At 44.4% G+C, this 16775-nt stretch overlaps 1 protein-coding gene across 2 annotated transcripts in view; it reads right to left on the bottom strand.

Moving 5' to 3' along the window:
- FAF1 (Fas associated factor 1) overlaps positions 1–16775 on the bottom strand; it is a 1868643-nt gene that overhangs the window by 1032380 nt on the left and 819488 nt on the right. For both annotated transcript variants that reach the window (XM_085602652.1, XM_085602654.1), the window contains exon 8: positions 5431–5517. In XM_085602652.1, the coding sequence (XP_085458778.1) occupies positions 5431–5517 (87 nt within the window). The remainder of the gene's footprint in view (positions 1–5430; positions 5518–16775) is intronic.

Raw genomic sequence — 16775 nt, 5'->3', positions numbered from 1 at the left:
GACGATGAGGTCGTCGACGATACAGGAATCGTCGTCGACGGTAAGGTCGTCGACGGAGTCTTCTTCTTCGTCGACGGAGCATGTTTCATCGACGAACTCGTCGTCATCAACATCGACGAACTCGTCGTCGTCGTCATCATCGTCGATGTGGTCTTCGTCGTCGACACCGCCGTCAAAGACGAGAAAGAAGCCGTCGTAGACGACGAAGTAGATATCGTCGACGGTCCCGTCGACGACCCCATGGAAACAGTCTTAACTATGGAGATCGTCGTCGACGTACCTGCTTTAGCCAGCGTCGACGGACGCTGTTTCTTCACTGGAACTGTCTGAGGAGTTCCTGCAGCATGTTTCTTCACAGGTTTCTCCTTTTGGGACGGAGGAGAAGATGTTGCAACCTCCTTCTTGTCCCTAAGGGCTACGTCCACACCAGCAGCCCGTCCCTGCCTCTCCTTTACACTTCCGTGAGGAGATTTCATGGGACCAGCCTCCTCAGACCTTTCAGAGATCCCGTGAGGGGCTTTGACAGGGGGTTCCGCAGAGGTGGAGGGAGATGACCTACCCCTCTTCCTAGATCTCCTGGAGGAGGTGCCAGAAATTGAATCCTCCTCATCCGAAGAGAGAACCTCCGTCCTGGTCTTCAGCTTCTGCAGCCACGTCAGCAACCGACCCTCTCTGTCTCTCAAGGTTTTGGTAGAGAAGGTCGGACAAATTTTGCAGTCTGTGGCCTTGTGTTCCGGGTATAGGCAGTAAATACAGTTTTCATGCTTATCTTCCACAAAAAGTCTCTTCTTCCCACAAGAAGCACTCTTCTCCTTTTCTGGCATAATGTCACAAAAGATGGCAAATAAAGATGTCTAATAGTAAAGTTCTGAGAAACTGAGCAGAGCTCAGTGGAGACTCCCTAGCACAACGTGCGGTAGAAAAATCTGAGGCTCTGAGCTCTCTCAGGAAGGTTCCAGGGGGTGAGGCTGTGCTGATTGGTCCTGGCAAACGTTTGGACTCTTTTACACAAAGAGGGTGATATACTACAAAATGAGATGAGGCCTAGGCCTATTTTTCTCTTTTGTTTCTATGGTTATGATATATATATATATATATATATATGTTTTTTTTTTTACCGAGGCTTCCATTCCGACGACGGGGAATGATACAAAGCATGAGAATCTATGAAAGTTCCAATACTGGGGTAACAAGTTCTCGATCAGTCTACCTGCTCCTGCAGGGGTTGCTCTACTGGAGTCTCTGTGAGCATTCCACACATGGGGTTGCAAAGATCTGCAGCAGTTGCTGGTAGTGAGTAGCACTATCTGCTTTGCTAGGGCAGCGGCTGGTCTTCTATGGCGCTTCCTCCAGTGACATGTAAGTTTCTATGATCCTTCCCACAGGTAGGGGGATTATCACTCTGGTTCAAATAATTTAGTCAGGGCTCAGGCACGTGCAGGTCACTATGGAGTCCTTTCTTTTCAACGCTTGCGAAACCAAGCAACGATGCTTGCTCTTCAGGGCGGCCTGGCCCGGCTGCCGAGGTTCAGACCTTACTCGATGCAAAGGAGATGGCCTGATCGGCACAGTAGTAATGCACCCTACACGCCGGTGCCACTGCCTTAAAGGATTGCCTATTTTACTCTGCACAAGCGTGACAGGTTAATCGGTGCAGCAAAGGCTAGCTTCACGGCGTCCCCCTCGGACATATGGGGTGCCGACTTGAATATGCACACTGGTAACAGCAGCTCTGCAGCCGCATTCTCACTTCTCGTGAAGGGGATCCACTTGCCATGATCCCCCATTGGACCTTGCTTCCTCCTAGAGGTCTGCTCTTCCTCACAGGGTACACAAGTCTAGGCAAGCAGGGAGGCTGGTGCCTCAGGCAAGTGAATTTGGATTTTCCACGGTGATGTTTCCGTAACCCAGCTGGGATACTGGCAGACCTTGCCCCAGTACTGGACACAACAGAGCATCTCCTCAGTGACATAAAGCCAAACTGGATGCCTGGCAGTTAATTTCAGGGGCCTCGAACTCCTCTTGTAGTTCATTTCCAGACAAAAAATGGGATTGTCAGAGTCTTTGACATTTGTGTTGGGGGTTTGCTTCCTTTTGAAGTGCCACTCCTCTGCCCTGCCCCCAGAAAGCAGTCTTTCACAGCAGAAGTGACAGCCCCACAACACAAACCATTGGCGTGACTAAAGGTTCACACCTGAATTTCTGCCACAGCGATATCTGCATCAAAGGGTTATACAATGGCCCAGTGCTACTCTTAATGGTTCACCAATCAAACCCATCTCCACTCCACGATGTGTCTAGGCCCCTTCCCAGTGCCCTCTCACTGATTCAAAGACCGCCCTTTTAAGTGTACTGAAAAGCCCTCCTCCAAGTTTTTGTCCCACCCAGCTCTCAATAATGTAGCAATCCAAAAATCTGTCTGGGGGATTCCTCTACCCTCTCATGCTCCTCCAGGAAGCCAGTTGTCTCCCAAACCGGAACCGAGAGTCTTCCATGTACTGTACCACTAACAGGCACATGTACACCCAGCACATGCCTGCAACGATGCGTGCTGTGCAGCACAACATAATAATAATAAATCTTCTTTATTCGGTTTTTGAAGAAGAAAAAACCATAAAAGAATTTCAACAGTAACATACAATTTGATAAAAATAATCCATAAAATAGATTTGGTTAAAATGTTCAGGAAAATAATAATTATTAATACAATTTAAAAGTATATTATACCATATAACCTCAAATAACCGGCTATACATCCTCAAAGATTTTTCCTATGATAAAAAATGCATTTAAGAAAAGTACTAACACTTTTGGAGACAAATTCAGAGTCCAGGAATTGCAACCGTAACATAGCTGGCCGGCACCTTCTAAAACCTAACCGTCTCAACACAGGAACTAACCAGAGTTTGCGGTGTGAAGTATAATATTTGCAGAACAAAATAGTGTGCATTGTAGATTGCTCTGCTATTTCGTCACATGAGCACACCGGCAAATGTTCCTCCCAAGTGTTTTTAGAAGGGAAGGCAACTATCCTGTGGAAGATGTTTAACCTAAATCTGGTCAATAAAAACCGCTCAAACTGCGACTGGACATACGTCAGATATGGTTCGATATCCAGAGTTGTCATCACTACCATGGAATGGCGAACCGATGGTTTCCGTACCTCTGCGCACATACGTGATTGTTCGACATGGGACAATGCCCTTATTTTTAGTTCCTTCTTAGGTATTTCAGAAATAAATTCTGGTGTCAGATAGTATTTACCCAGTCCTAGGTCAGATAAAAAATGTTTTATGTACATCAGCCACTCGATCTTCCCCACGTGGTCCAATGACATACAATCTGCCAGTAGCTTCTTTGTGAGGGTATTTTTGGTCAAAGTCCAAACGCGGCGCCACAGTAGGAGTGGTTCAATTTTTGCGAGGTCCTCAATATGGGGAGTCCCCAATTCAGTATGGCATGCGAAGGTGGAGACTCTTTTTGGGACCGCCAGGAGAAATCTCAAGAAGTTGTTTTCTGCCACCTGGAGGGAGTTAATATTTTTGTATCCCCAAAGGCCTGCTCCGTAGAGTGCTGCAGCACAACATACTAAATCTTTTAGGCCAAGGGCAAGTTAAGCACACGGCAGAAGAACTTTGTATGAGTGGGCCTGTAGTCTCCATTCACTCTAATGACAGGTAAAAAAGCCTGTTCACTGCACACTGATCACTACACAGTATGCTGGCACCACTGCCCTTGTGCTAGTTAGCTCCTGGTAAAAGGCAGGAGCCAAACCCTACCATGAGGGTGGCACTTTGGGTGTCCCCTCCAGGTCCAAATAGACCGCAGTGCATGAAACAGCATTATGTCATGCCGCACACGCATGATCAGTGTTCGCCCATGACAACAAAAATCAGCACCAGGAATACAGGCATCATTGCAGCTGGGGCACCCAGGACAGGGGTGCACATCCATCATCATGCAAGGGACTTTTCCATCCAAACAGTGTCCCAGCCAAAGCACTCATTACAAAACTTGACACTGAAAAATATTCTAGAATCAATAAATATTATCAATCTAAACAAAAACTCAATACAATGACACAAACAGACATTAGTACTAAGGGAACTGTTAAACATAGCTGTGATGTTCCCAATAGACAAAACATTTTACAAGACAAACCTACATTCTCCATACTCTCCCACCAATCTCCAGAGCTATTGGCAAACATGAGAAAAATGCACAATTAATTGCAGTTCCATTCTGGTCAAATATTGCTTCAGTGTCTTAGGCCACGGTGCGCCCTCCCACAGTTTTATAATACTTGTAAAGATGGCAAAGTGAGCACAATCCTCAAAAACATGACTGACCACATACATGTCCAGAATATCTGTCTATTTCAAAGAATCCCTTGACAGGCAAAATCTTAGAAACAAAGATTGTATCCAGCCTGCTTCAAACCATCACCCCGACCTCACCTGGTACAAGCAGGTTAACAGCTAACAGTAGAATATTGGATGGTCATTTAAAGAGCGGTATATTACAAGTCCCCCCGCTGTCTATGGAGGACCACTAACAAATCATCAGTAAAGCTCGAGAGGTACTCCTTCCAATACTGGCCTGCAGAATAGAAAGTTATAGACTGGCTTCAACCCTTCATATAAAGCAGAGACACTGAACAATAATTTCACTATCCACTGCCTAGTAAACATCTACTATGAATTATAAAAATGTTTACCCAGTAGGTTATGGCCATTTTTATCTCTGGAAAAATTATTCCATCTTTAAAACGTTCTTCAAAATGCACCGATTCTGAGCAACCTCTGCTATTCCAGCACTGCTGTGGAACAGGAACAATATAGCTGTTTAAAGTGTGTCCTTAGTAATGAATTCTAGGAGGCAGGCTTGTAAGCCACCCCCTAATTCCCTGCTCACCGTAAGAAATTGCACTTACGGTAATCACATAACATTTCATCAAACCAAGCAGCCCCCCTCGCCCTCACCCCTCCTCCCCCCTCCCCACAGATCTCTGGTCAGTATTGTATTAGATCTCAAAAGAGAAGGTCTGGCCAACCCCGATGGGAACACGTACTATACCTGAATAGATACCCATTGCTAGAGAGGACTTTAAGTGACATCATAAATCTTCTATGCATACCATACTTCCAACAAACCTCTGAATGGTGGACTACGTTGCAGTTGTCCAATACCGGATCTACTCTAGTTAACCAGAACCACAGCTGTATCCACATCAGTTTGCCCATCAGATTTCCAAGTGAGCCAATCGTTCTGTTAGAGACTTACACCGTGCCAAAAAACAATGAAGATTAGTGCACTACACTTAATGACACCCAAAATCTGTTGTCCGATATAGTTGGTACTAGCCAAAAAAAAGCTTAATGTAGCACTGCTGAGCAGCAGGCACCTTTTCAGAAGGAAGAATTTACTTACTGAGTCATCTGTAGCAGAAGGAGGCCAACCATCCCATAACTGATGCCGTACAGGAATACTCGTAAGGTCGTATACATTTCGTTTTACCTATGGAGAAAGTGGATTATTTTTTGTAAATATTATTTTGCACACATTTTCGGAAAGAGGCAACTTAATTATTTTTAATATATATTTTTTAATTAGCATTTCAAAGACACTACCTAGGCAGGCGCAAACCTTATGCAACAAGAACAAATTCAACTTCCCTATGCATACCGCAGATTTATTTTTTTTAAACACTCTTATTGGAATTTTTATTCAAATACAAGCAGCAACATTCTTGGGCCTAAACACATAAAAACATCAGCCTCCATTTTCCCAGATTCCTCTGTCAGCACTTTAGCTATAACATAAATAATCATTTATCTTCAGGTTTATGGTCCTCCCACCTAGCCTTCAAACTCCGGTAATGAATATTAAACTTTTGCCACCATACTCCCCACATTTTCAGATCTTTTTGTGGGAAACGCTTGGCTTGAAATTGTGTGTTATCAGTATGTATGCAACTATTCAGTAAATATAGTCTATTTTGCGATAGGATTCCGTTTGTCTCTCCACTATTTTAGTGTACATTGTTGTCTCTACCAAACTCAAATTCAGCAAGATTTGGTGTCCCTTGTCAATTGACGGTCACCCGCAGGCACTGATTCTAGCTAATAGCCTGCTAGCCCAGATCAGGCGGTAAGGCACTTCACAACAACATTTTTGGAGTACTCCGCAGCTCCGCACTAAGTGCAATTTTGTCACTTATCTCCTGTTCTACACCTACAGCAGAATTAGGAGTGGCTGCATTTCATTCTGCACACTCTTTTTTCCGAGTATTACGAGCGATGGATAGTTAAAGTAAGACAAATCAAAATTGTGACAGAGGGAAATGGCCCTCCCATCCATCTTAGAGACACATTTCACCACTTCTCCTCACTTACCTCATGCAATTCCCTCTCGCAACACATTATAAACTTGTTATCTGGTCCTGTAGTCAATGAGATCGTTTAGAAAAATGTAGTTTATCAATTATTACACTTGCCTCCACAGGGCTAAATTCTGGTTATGTTTATATATCTTTTTAAAGAAGTCCAAATTTGTGCACTATCTGCAGGTATCTGTAAAACTGATTTTGATGCAAGTCATCCCATAGTCTGAAGCCAGTAAATAATTTCCCATGCCCATGTGCGATAATGTGACTCATATTTGCGATCTGAGTCAGATGCACCTTTCAAATTCTTCCAGAGGGGTTCCTTATGTCTCGTCTCCACTGACAAAAGGCCATCTTTTTAATGTTAATTATCCACCCGCTCCCCTTGAGTGCTGCTTGCCAGCATCAGAGCCCAACTAGTCTGGAAGGCAGGAGAGACTCTGACTGTGGGCCATCATACAAGTCGCAAAGAAAATTAATCTCTTCCTGTTTGTTCCATAATAGCTGTGCAAAATGCTCTCTTCACTTGGTTGAAAAAACCCATTTATCATCACCAACTGAGTAGCGGACATACAAATGTGTCTTGAATTCTGAGGCCTGTACTGCTAAGATTTTTTAATGTATACTTTTGGCAAACAAATGGTAACCACTATAGATCTATCTTCTTAAACTTGGTTACTCAGCCCACTGCTGATACTTGGAGCTTCCACCAGCGTCTTATATCTTTCTGAGCAGAGTCCAAAAGAGACTTCTAATTGAAGCATTCACATCCCTCTTCTCAACATGTCATTTCTAAGAAACTTGGAGTCCGCACACTAAGGTTTGAGCTACTTTGTCATTTGACTTCTGTTTCCTTACCCAGCACTAGATATATCACGGATCTGCCCCAGCTGGTTTTCAGACACGTGAAATCATAAAAAGATTTATTATGTTAGGTATATGAGGCCTGAACATAACATTTGCATATTGATATTCCATGTCCACAGGCCACTGGTAAGCCCTCACTGAGGCAACTCGCTGTTACTTTGGACCAGTAGTTCAACCCGGAAGGAAAACAAGACTTGCCACGGTCTGGTTTACCTGCCAAATCAAATGTTCACAACAACTCCCCTTTAACTCTGATCTGTGCATATGGGCATTAATAACATATTTTAATACATCTCATCAAATTGTATCTCGTAGGTTTTCTCAACATCTAGAAGCTTTAGAGTCATGGCACCCTCCAGACTGTACAAGAATGAAGAGGCAATTTTTATTGGCACATTTACTGTTCCATACTCTAATGATTTCCTCAAATTTCTCAACAAATTCACAATACAATTCCGTAAGTATACTTGTTACATTCAGATAAATAGCTCCTTTTCAGGAAGTTGAAGAGGACCAGCTCTTAGTGAATTGAAGTGTCTATGTGACTTGGAGATGAATGCAGCACAATCTGGGTAACAAGTCAGGCAAGATTTAGAAGAGGTCTGATTTGACAAGCTTTCACTTATTGACCTGATTTGCCCACGCCCCACTGCAAAAAGGCCTTCAAAATAATTTAGCCAACTTTAGTCAAAATTGAAATTCAATGTGTGATGGTGTGCTGTCTGGGTAAGGTAGAAAATCCAACTTGAAAATCCGCATGCCCGTTGCCGCCATGGAAAGGCTGCCTCCCGCCTGCATTCTGATATGGATGGCGGTGTCTAGCAGACACCTCCACCATATTAAACCCTTTTCGACCGGGCGGAAAAGCGGTACCCCCCGCCATACTAATATGGTGGGGGGGAAACGGGTGGCGGGCAGGGAAGGATGTAGGGCGGATCGCCACCGCCATGCGGGCGGTGGCGATCCGCCTTACATCCTAATGGACCCCTAAGTACCTTGAAATTTGAATGGAACACTTCACCCCTTTTGACTCAAGAGGCCCTCGCTAAAAAGAAGAGGCAGAGATGGTACTCAACAGAAGGTGGCCCAGATGCTAAGGACAACACATTCATAAGGAGCCATCAAAATCACATGCACCTAGTGAAGACATTTCTTGCAACTGACTTACAGCAGTGAAAGGAAACAAACGTGCATAACAGAGGTTGGAAATGCACTCCAAAGATCGTGTCCTCCAATTGAAGCCATAAACTGACACTCTTGAGAAAAAAAGCAGAAGACAAAGTCTTGTTCTTGGCTGTCAAAAGATCACATCTACATAACTTCACTCCTAGAATATCAATGATGCTTCCTTTGAGCGAAGGCGCCGTTCTTAGTTCACTGCAATATTCCTGCTCAGAGAATTCACAGCTTTGATCTCCTTAAGAGGTGGATTAGCTGGCGACAGCCCAGTTTACTTGTCTTGAGCTGACTGCTAGAGATTCAGTGTTTCCAAACACCCTTATTTGTTAAGGTATCACACAGCAGTGGTATTGTCTATTAAGACTCACACCTGTCCGCTCTTTACCAAGTGAAGGAAAACCTTCAAGTTAGCTAGACCACTCACTTCCAGAACATGTATCTGAAGTTTCCTCCCCCGCACTGACTACACATCACTGAAAGAGTACACTTCATTCCTGAAGGGAGCCATATGTCAACATGGTCATGGAGGAGGAAAGAACTTTTCAAATATGTTCTTCATAGGTCCACCAACACAATTATCAAAGACTCAGGGGGGAGGGAGAGAGAAAGATCTGGCCTTTCAAAACTCAAAGGAACTGCTTTCACTGAAATCATAGATGCCAGATTAGAGACAGCATCCTCAACCAAGCGAGAGGTCCAATAAATAAACAAATCCAACAGGCTTGAAAGGCAGAAAGCAGATCTTGCAGGTGAGTAGGATCTCTCGTCTGCAAAGACTAGTTCCTTTATAGTGCTTGAAAAGTCCATCTGCGTACAAGGACCCAAAACTATGAACCGAACAGTCTGAACTAGAAAGTTCTTGATCACAAAAGGATAACTGTAACCAACTGTTGGAAATCCCCCCCAAAAAGAAAAGAAAACAAACTCTTCAGAGCTAGTCATACATGTACAGCTTGAAGGCCACTCAATTCCAGTGGCTACACCTGCCATGATTTTTATTAACACCCTTGGGGCAGAAGACCGACCAAATGGAAGAACCTTGATTTGGTAATGATTTTATTAAGGTCTTCTTAAGCAATGACTGTCTTTACTCAATCTCAATCAACTGCAATTTCTAAATTTCTTGAAGTAAGTTGCAGCATCTAAATCCTGTAGCAGCAAAACCTATTTGAGTTATTATACGGTTCAATACATTTTATGCATATAGGTGGTCAGGAGGCAGAGTGAGCCCTACCCCTGATGGCTTTTGCCAGAGGTGCCTTCTCTGTACCCATGAGTAATGCTTAGGTGGCTGTTACTGCTTTTGAAGGTGTTACCTATCAAATTGGTACACAAAACCTTTGAAACTTAAATTCGGTCTGTGACGCTGTCTCAATGAGGCAGCTAACTTTAAAGCCTCAGCTTTAGCACGGCTATGCTGAAAATGCTTGAGGAATGAACCCTCCTTTACTCCAAACAAGCATTTGTCATTAGAGTACATATCTATGGTGGGCGCCAGAGAACTAGTTTGCTATTGGCCACATTTGCATGATGCTCTTGCAGTTGTAGAACAAAGCCAACATAATCCTTCCTAATGCACGTCCACACACAGTGCCATTGTGATAGACATAACTTTTGGCCCTGGGAGACACCGAAGGATAACCAAATTAGGAGAAAAAATATTATTTCGACCAAAAACGCTGCGGTAAGAATACATAAAAAAAATGGCGGCCCTGCGAAGTTGCTCAGGACACTCATCGAAGCGCACCACTACTGCCTGCGCTCACTGTGTGGCTAAGACGAGAGGGCCTGTCTGCTCACATAGATATCAGAAACAGAAAGGAGTGGGCATTAAGTAATGGGTCCAGCAGGAGACAAAGATGTGAGTCATGTGCATTGAGGCAGCCTAGAACAGGCAGGCAGGTGGCCTTGGGTGAAGGCGGGGCCTGCGGCGGAGGTGAGTGTCAAGCGGAAGACTCCTGGGGCACAGCTGATTTAGCACAGACTATGGTGTGTGCAGAGTATTTTTTATACTGATCACACAAAGCCCCCTTTTAAAGATCTTAATCCAAAGTGGTAGTCGGAGACTACACAGTGCTCGGACATAGTAACAACTTATCGTAACTGAGCTCCTTCCCAAACAAAAGAAAGCAAATAGAAGCACAGCGGGGCATAGTTAGTAGACGCTGGTCTGCTCGTACCCCCTTCCTCTCACAAACATATGGTGGTGGAAGACAGGACTTGTACCCACCAGAACACTACTGGAGACATGAGCTTGTAAGAGGGACAGACAGAACAAGCTGGCCTTGCTTGGAATTGGAATACTCATTTAGCATCACTCAGATCATCAAAACCATAAGTGATCCGTCCTTAGGTGACATTCAGGGTCTATGACGTGGAGAGGTGTGGCTCACTGGTTAGAGGCGGCAGACCCGTAAGCAGAGAATCGGCCAGGGACCAGGGTTCAATTCCCGACGCGGCAGGGTCGTGGACCAGGGTCAAAACGGACTCGATAATTCTCGCCTCGGTACCTACTTTAACCAGGAACACACTCGGCAACTCTGGGCATTAAGCTTGCCTCATCTCTACAACGGCCCCCCACAGACGCCGGGGATGCCTGGTTTCACCTTGGAGATACCCAGAAAGGGACCATCTCACAGGGATAGCCAGGACGGGTTCCCCAGCGGTCTACAGCGCCGGGACGCCCCGTTGCTGGGGCAGCTGTGCGCTTTACAAGTCTACAACATATATCCTCTGCATGCCTTCACTGCTAACTTGTTTCCTGCACCCACTGCACGAAACACGCGCAAATCAGTTGCAAAGGAGTTGAAGCTGCAGTCTGAACCCCGCCGTGGCTTGATGTTCACTGGATTAGAAAACTCCCTGAGGGACGAACAAGGCCTCTTACAGACTCAGAGGAGAGAGATACTGCATGAGAGCGCTTCTACACACCATGCAAGAAAGGCTTGTGTCCATAGATAGTAAAATGTTCATTCTCTATGAACTCTTCAACAATATTTCCCATAAATGTGAACAACATGACACTAGACTAAAGGAAGCAGAACAGAGAATCTCAAAAGCAAAATATGACATCCACACCAAGGAAGAGATGATGCTAAACATGGAAAAAAAATTCTGCATGTCATCGGAGCTAAAAAATCAGGATCTTGAAGTGTGGTTCCATCGTAACAATAGCCAAATACTAGGGATACCTAAATCTGCAAAATTGGGCAAAGTGGGGGATTACATAGAAAAATTGCTGCCAACGACCTATTGCCAGTAGGCTTTTTCACGGCTCCTGACAGCTAAAGAGTACATAGATCACTGGCGGCCATGCTCCCTCCTGGAGCTCCAGCCCGCCCCATAATTGCATGACTGCTAAACGTCACAGACAGACACAGCGTTTCAACTGGCATGGGAAGAAGGATGTTTATCATTTGATACCACTGACATTCCCTCCTTTCTGGACTTCACAGTGGAAGTGAAAACCAAGACAACATTTCTCCCAGTATAGAAACAGCTCCTCAAAGCTAAAATACAATATACCATGGTAAACTCAGTGAGGCTTAGAATTATTCTAAAATCAAAACATATTCAGCACACCATATCAAGCAACGGAAGGAATTAAGAAAGTGACCAAAACAAGCCTGCGAAGGAGAAACTAATCAATCAATCAGGAGTTTGTATAGTGCGCCTACTCACCCGTGAGGGTTTCAAGGCATGGGGTGGGCTGCATATCCATCTGTGCGTGGAGGTTCAGTCGAAGAGCCAAGTCTTGAGATCCTTCCTGAATTGGGTCAGTGACAGGTATTGACTGAGGTGGAGAGGCAGGGTGTTCCAGGTCTTGGCGGCAATATAGGAGAAGGATCTTTCTCTGGTTCTGGTCTTGTGAATCTGTGAAACGCTGGTCAGGGCAAGATGGGCGAAAAGAAGTTGTCTGGCGGGTGCGGCATGAGAGGCGGTGGTTCAGATATGCTGGTTCTGCGTTGTAAAGAGCCTTGTAGGCATGTGTGAGGAGCTTGAAGGTGATTCTCTTGCTGGCTGGCAGCCAGTGGATGGAACACAAGAAGACCACAATGACTCTGATCAGCCTACATTAAAACCTGAAGGATCTTTAATAGATATGTTAAATTGTCCTTTACATCAAACTTCTTCGGTTGCCCCTAAGCGAGGTGCTTTGGAACAAGGACCCGGCACTCAGGAGATATTTTGAAAAGAAGTACTATATGCAAATAATGACCGTCCAATCCCCTTGTATGCCACCATCTCGTTAGGGGACCCTTTATAGTTATAGCGTTGAAGCCTGTCCTATAGAGACTGTTACGTAGCATGCAATAGTAACGGGACCTCAAGTTGTAATGGGCATATGTCCTGATAATTGGGCCACCAGTGTGGCAGGGGTTGTTTGGGTTTTATGCTGCATACCTTGTACATGATAAGGAGTATCACAGACAAAGGAAAAAGCGATATACGCACAATCATGCACATATACCTTACTGAATAAAACACAAATATCAGCTCAGATATGCAAAAGACACTCATACCACAAGGACTCTAAATTGTTGAACATGGAATGTCCAGGGTCTTAACAATCCCTGAAAAATACATCAAGTGCTGATTTAAAGTTGCCCTACTGCCGGAAACTCACTTTACCCCCAGATCATAATTTAACTTTGCCACAAGATGGGCGGAGCATAACGTCACCTCATCTTACTCATCATACACTAGAGGAGTAATCATTTGGTCAAAAAGAGCTCACTACCAGAGGCAATGAACAGACACATTGATTAGCAAGGCAGAGACCCACTTCTTTTGGGCAGATGAAATGGCAAGCGCATCACTATAGTGAACTGCCATGTCCCCACATAAACAACCAAACATTTTACGCAGCACTACGAGGAATGATACTTAACACAGAGCCAATATCACTGATATGGGGAGGAGAGTTTAATTTCACGCTGCTTGAAGATTTGTACAAGTCCTCACCCACGACAGGAGGACAGCAGCTGCATCCCTCATTCATACCATAATGGCCAAGCACAGGCTATATGACATCTGCCAACACAGGCACCCACTGACTAAGGACAGCACATTCTACTCAGTGGTATATGATGTTGTCACGTCTTGAATATTGGTTGGCAACACCTGATGTGAGACTCTGGGTGCAGGAGGTCAGACACATGGCTTGCACACTCGGATCACTCCCCACTCCTGTTGCGATTCGTGATACCAACAACTAATGACCTTACCCAACAATGGTTACTGAGCTTAGAAGCCATGGCTAACAGTGTTTTCAGTGAGGAGCTTAGGACAGAAATAACAGAATACTTTGACCGTAACGTGGGTTCTATAAAGCAGGTAAACATCGTGCGGGAGGTCTTTACGGTCATGATCAGAGAGGCATGCATTTCAAAACAAAATGGTATCCTAAAAACACTTTGCGCACAATTAACAAACGTGGCATTAAGCAATTTGAACAGACATTAACTAAAAAGGGATAGTGGCTCTGTAGTGAAATAGATCAGAGATCAGATTACAGAATACTCAGAAGTGACAGACAGAGAGAAAGTTTGGAGGCAAATATGCAATGAGCATGGGCTTATGAAGAGGGTCAGAGGCCCAGCAGGTCCCTGGTCAGTCTAAGTGCCCTTGGGCAGCGCAGAGATCCATGACACACGGGGGAACTGCCATTATGATAATGCACAGATAATAAAAATCTTCTCTGCATATTTCACTGACTCATACACCACAAAAAATACCATTCCCTGGCAAAGGTAGAGGATTATCTAAGGGATACAGCATTAATATTGTTGGATGATGTGCAGAGCTGTTTCTGGCACAACCACTTGCCCTAGTCAAGATTAAAATAGTTATAGTAGAAGTAACTACAGGCAAAACACCATCAAATAGACTCTTGGCGGAATTCCATAAACTCTAAGTAGAAATCCTAATGTCACACCTACTCGCTGTGCAACAGAAAGCAAAATTGCAGGGGACTCACCCCCACAATGTATGAGGCAATATTGACAGTATTACTGAAACCAGAGAAAGCATCTCAAAAGTATGACTCGCAATGACCTCAATCATTACTAAACTGTGACATCAAGATATCATCTAAACTAACAGCCAACAAACTGATTGTACTGCTCCGGTAATGCCTGATCAGTCGGGTTTTGGCCAAACGCTCCACGACCCATAAACTGTGCACACTTTTTGCTTTGCTAAATGATCATAACCCAGAACCAAAGGCTGCAGCCATTTTCCAGGATGGCAATTAGGCCTTTGCCGCCTTGGAGTGGATGTTCCTCTTTATCATACTAAATTGGATCGGAAAACCACAAACCTTTCTAGCCTGGATCAGGCTATTATGCGAATCTCCAATTGCCAGAGTGCACAGTACTGGAGTCACAACATGAGCTAACCAGATCACTTGAGGGATCCGTCAGGACTGCCTACTCTCGCCAATATTATTTGCGCTGGGTCTAAAGCCCCTGACAGGTAGACTTTGATAGCATTATGCTGCACATGCACTGTGTTACACTAGTCGCTCTGTTTTAATATCTTTATATACAGATGAGTTGACTTTATACCTTTGAAAACTGAGACAGTCGCTGAACTTGATCATGAGACAAAACATTAAATATGGAAAACTGTATGGAATTACCTTCGACTGGAAAAAATCTCAGATCTTCCCATTTAATAACAACTCTCCAAAATTCACCCCGTACTATCCGTTAGAGTGGTGCCAGAGATCACTTTAATACCTTGGGGTGTGGATCAATCAAGATATGAACGTAGTCATGCAGGAGAATTATGCCATTGTAATAGACAAGATCACAGAGCAGGCCATATGAAGACTATCCCTCCCTTCATCGTCAGCAGGGCCGTAAGCCTCTTAAAAATAGTCATCCTACCCAAAGTGCTTTAGCTCTTTGTGAATGTGCCTTTACAGCTACTGATATCCTCTTTCTGCACACTTACAACACAACTAATAAGATTGACCTTGGCGGGAAAAGGGTAGAGAGGGGGCAATGGGAAACACTGACACTACCTTTTTGGATGGGAGGTTTTGAGATCCATGATCTAGAACTGTACTACTTAAGTTCTCAAGCCCATTTTGCATATCACTGGGTCCACTGCACCCCATTCCTGCAGCACATTGCAGCCGAGAGGGATGAGGCGGCATCTAAACCGCTTCCATCTCTGCCGTGGAAAATACCCCGGGGCATAAATTATCACCCAACACTATTAAATGCACCATAGTTGCTTGGAATAAACTGACAGAAGGCTGTGAGGATATTATGTACTCCCCTACACTACATCTGCATTATCACCCATGTGGACCAGCAGTTGAATCCAAAGTAATGTCTCAGTTGAAGGACCCAGGTATATATAGCAGGGGAGACATAAAAATAGCAGTTATTTCACTCTAACCAAATTCCAGTGAGGCTCAGGTGACACCCCCCAGGACATATTCCTCTTCCACCACCTAAGGGGAGTGTGTAAGACAGCGATCCCAAACTTCCCTCTCAAACACACCCCATTTCCACCACTGGAAAAAAGTATTGGCAGTAAACTCTATCAAACAGCTACGCCAGTCCATGTAGAGCAAATTATAAGCGGAGTAAGCCATGATAAAATCAAATAAGGCGGAGGAATTGGAGAGAAAACCCCCATAACTGTCTGGGAATTTTGCTGTACCTAAATAAGGTTTGATATACTCGAGCAGGCGGCTAAAAACCATACGCTATAAGTTCCTGAAAAGGGCCTACTGTACCCCCACTGCCCCTTTGGTGGTTTGACCTTCAGGAGGACTCAAACTGTATGTAAGTGGGTTGCCTGAGGCACGTTTCCTGCACCTGGTCTAAACATTCGTTGGAGTTTCCACAGAATGTTGCAAAAATTCGATTGTGAAATACAAACCAACACAAAAAATTGTGGGATGAGTAGTGGACTTGTGGAAGCGGATTATTGATAACCCACTGGTGCAGGGTCACCTCTTCGTCCACGGGTTCTTAACAAGTAAGGAGGAATCGACACTGGAGCGAAGTACAAACCATAGGTCATTTATTAGCATCCATGAATGGGGCCTCGTCCGACAAGCACCATAGAGATACTCAACGAGGAAGCACACCGAACGATGGTTACATGGGTTTTTATAGCAAGAGATCACAAACAAGGGACGCCCAGAGGTAAATAGAGCTTTGGGAAAAACACACAAATGAGGTAACGGTAAGAATCGACAGCCTTGGTGCCTTGTGCAATTGTCGCGTCCTGAAGCTCCACAACAAGATATGCTATCTGGGTAAACTTTACTTGAGGCTTTACCATTGTCTGAAAAATCCCAAGCAGACGCCAGCTGTTC

The sequence above is a fragment of the Triturus cristatus genome, chromosome 4_2, assembly GCF_964204655.1.
Source record: "Triturus cristatus chromosome 4_2, aTriCri1.1, whole genome shotgun sequence".
NCBI classification, from domain to species: domain Eukaryota; kingdom Metazoa; phylum Chordata; class Amphibia; order Caudata; family Salamandridae; genus Triturus; species Triturus cristatus.
Note: the sequence above shows the minus strand (reverse complement) of the source record. Positions and strands in the feature narration are given on the sequence as shown.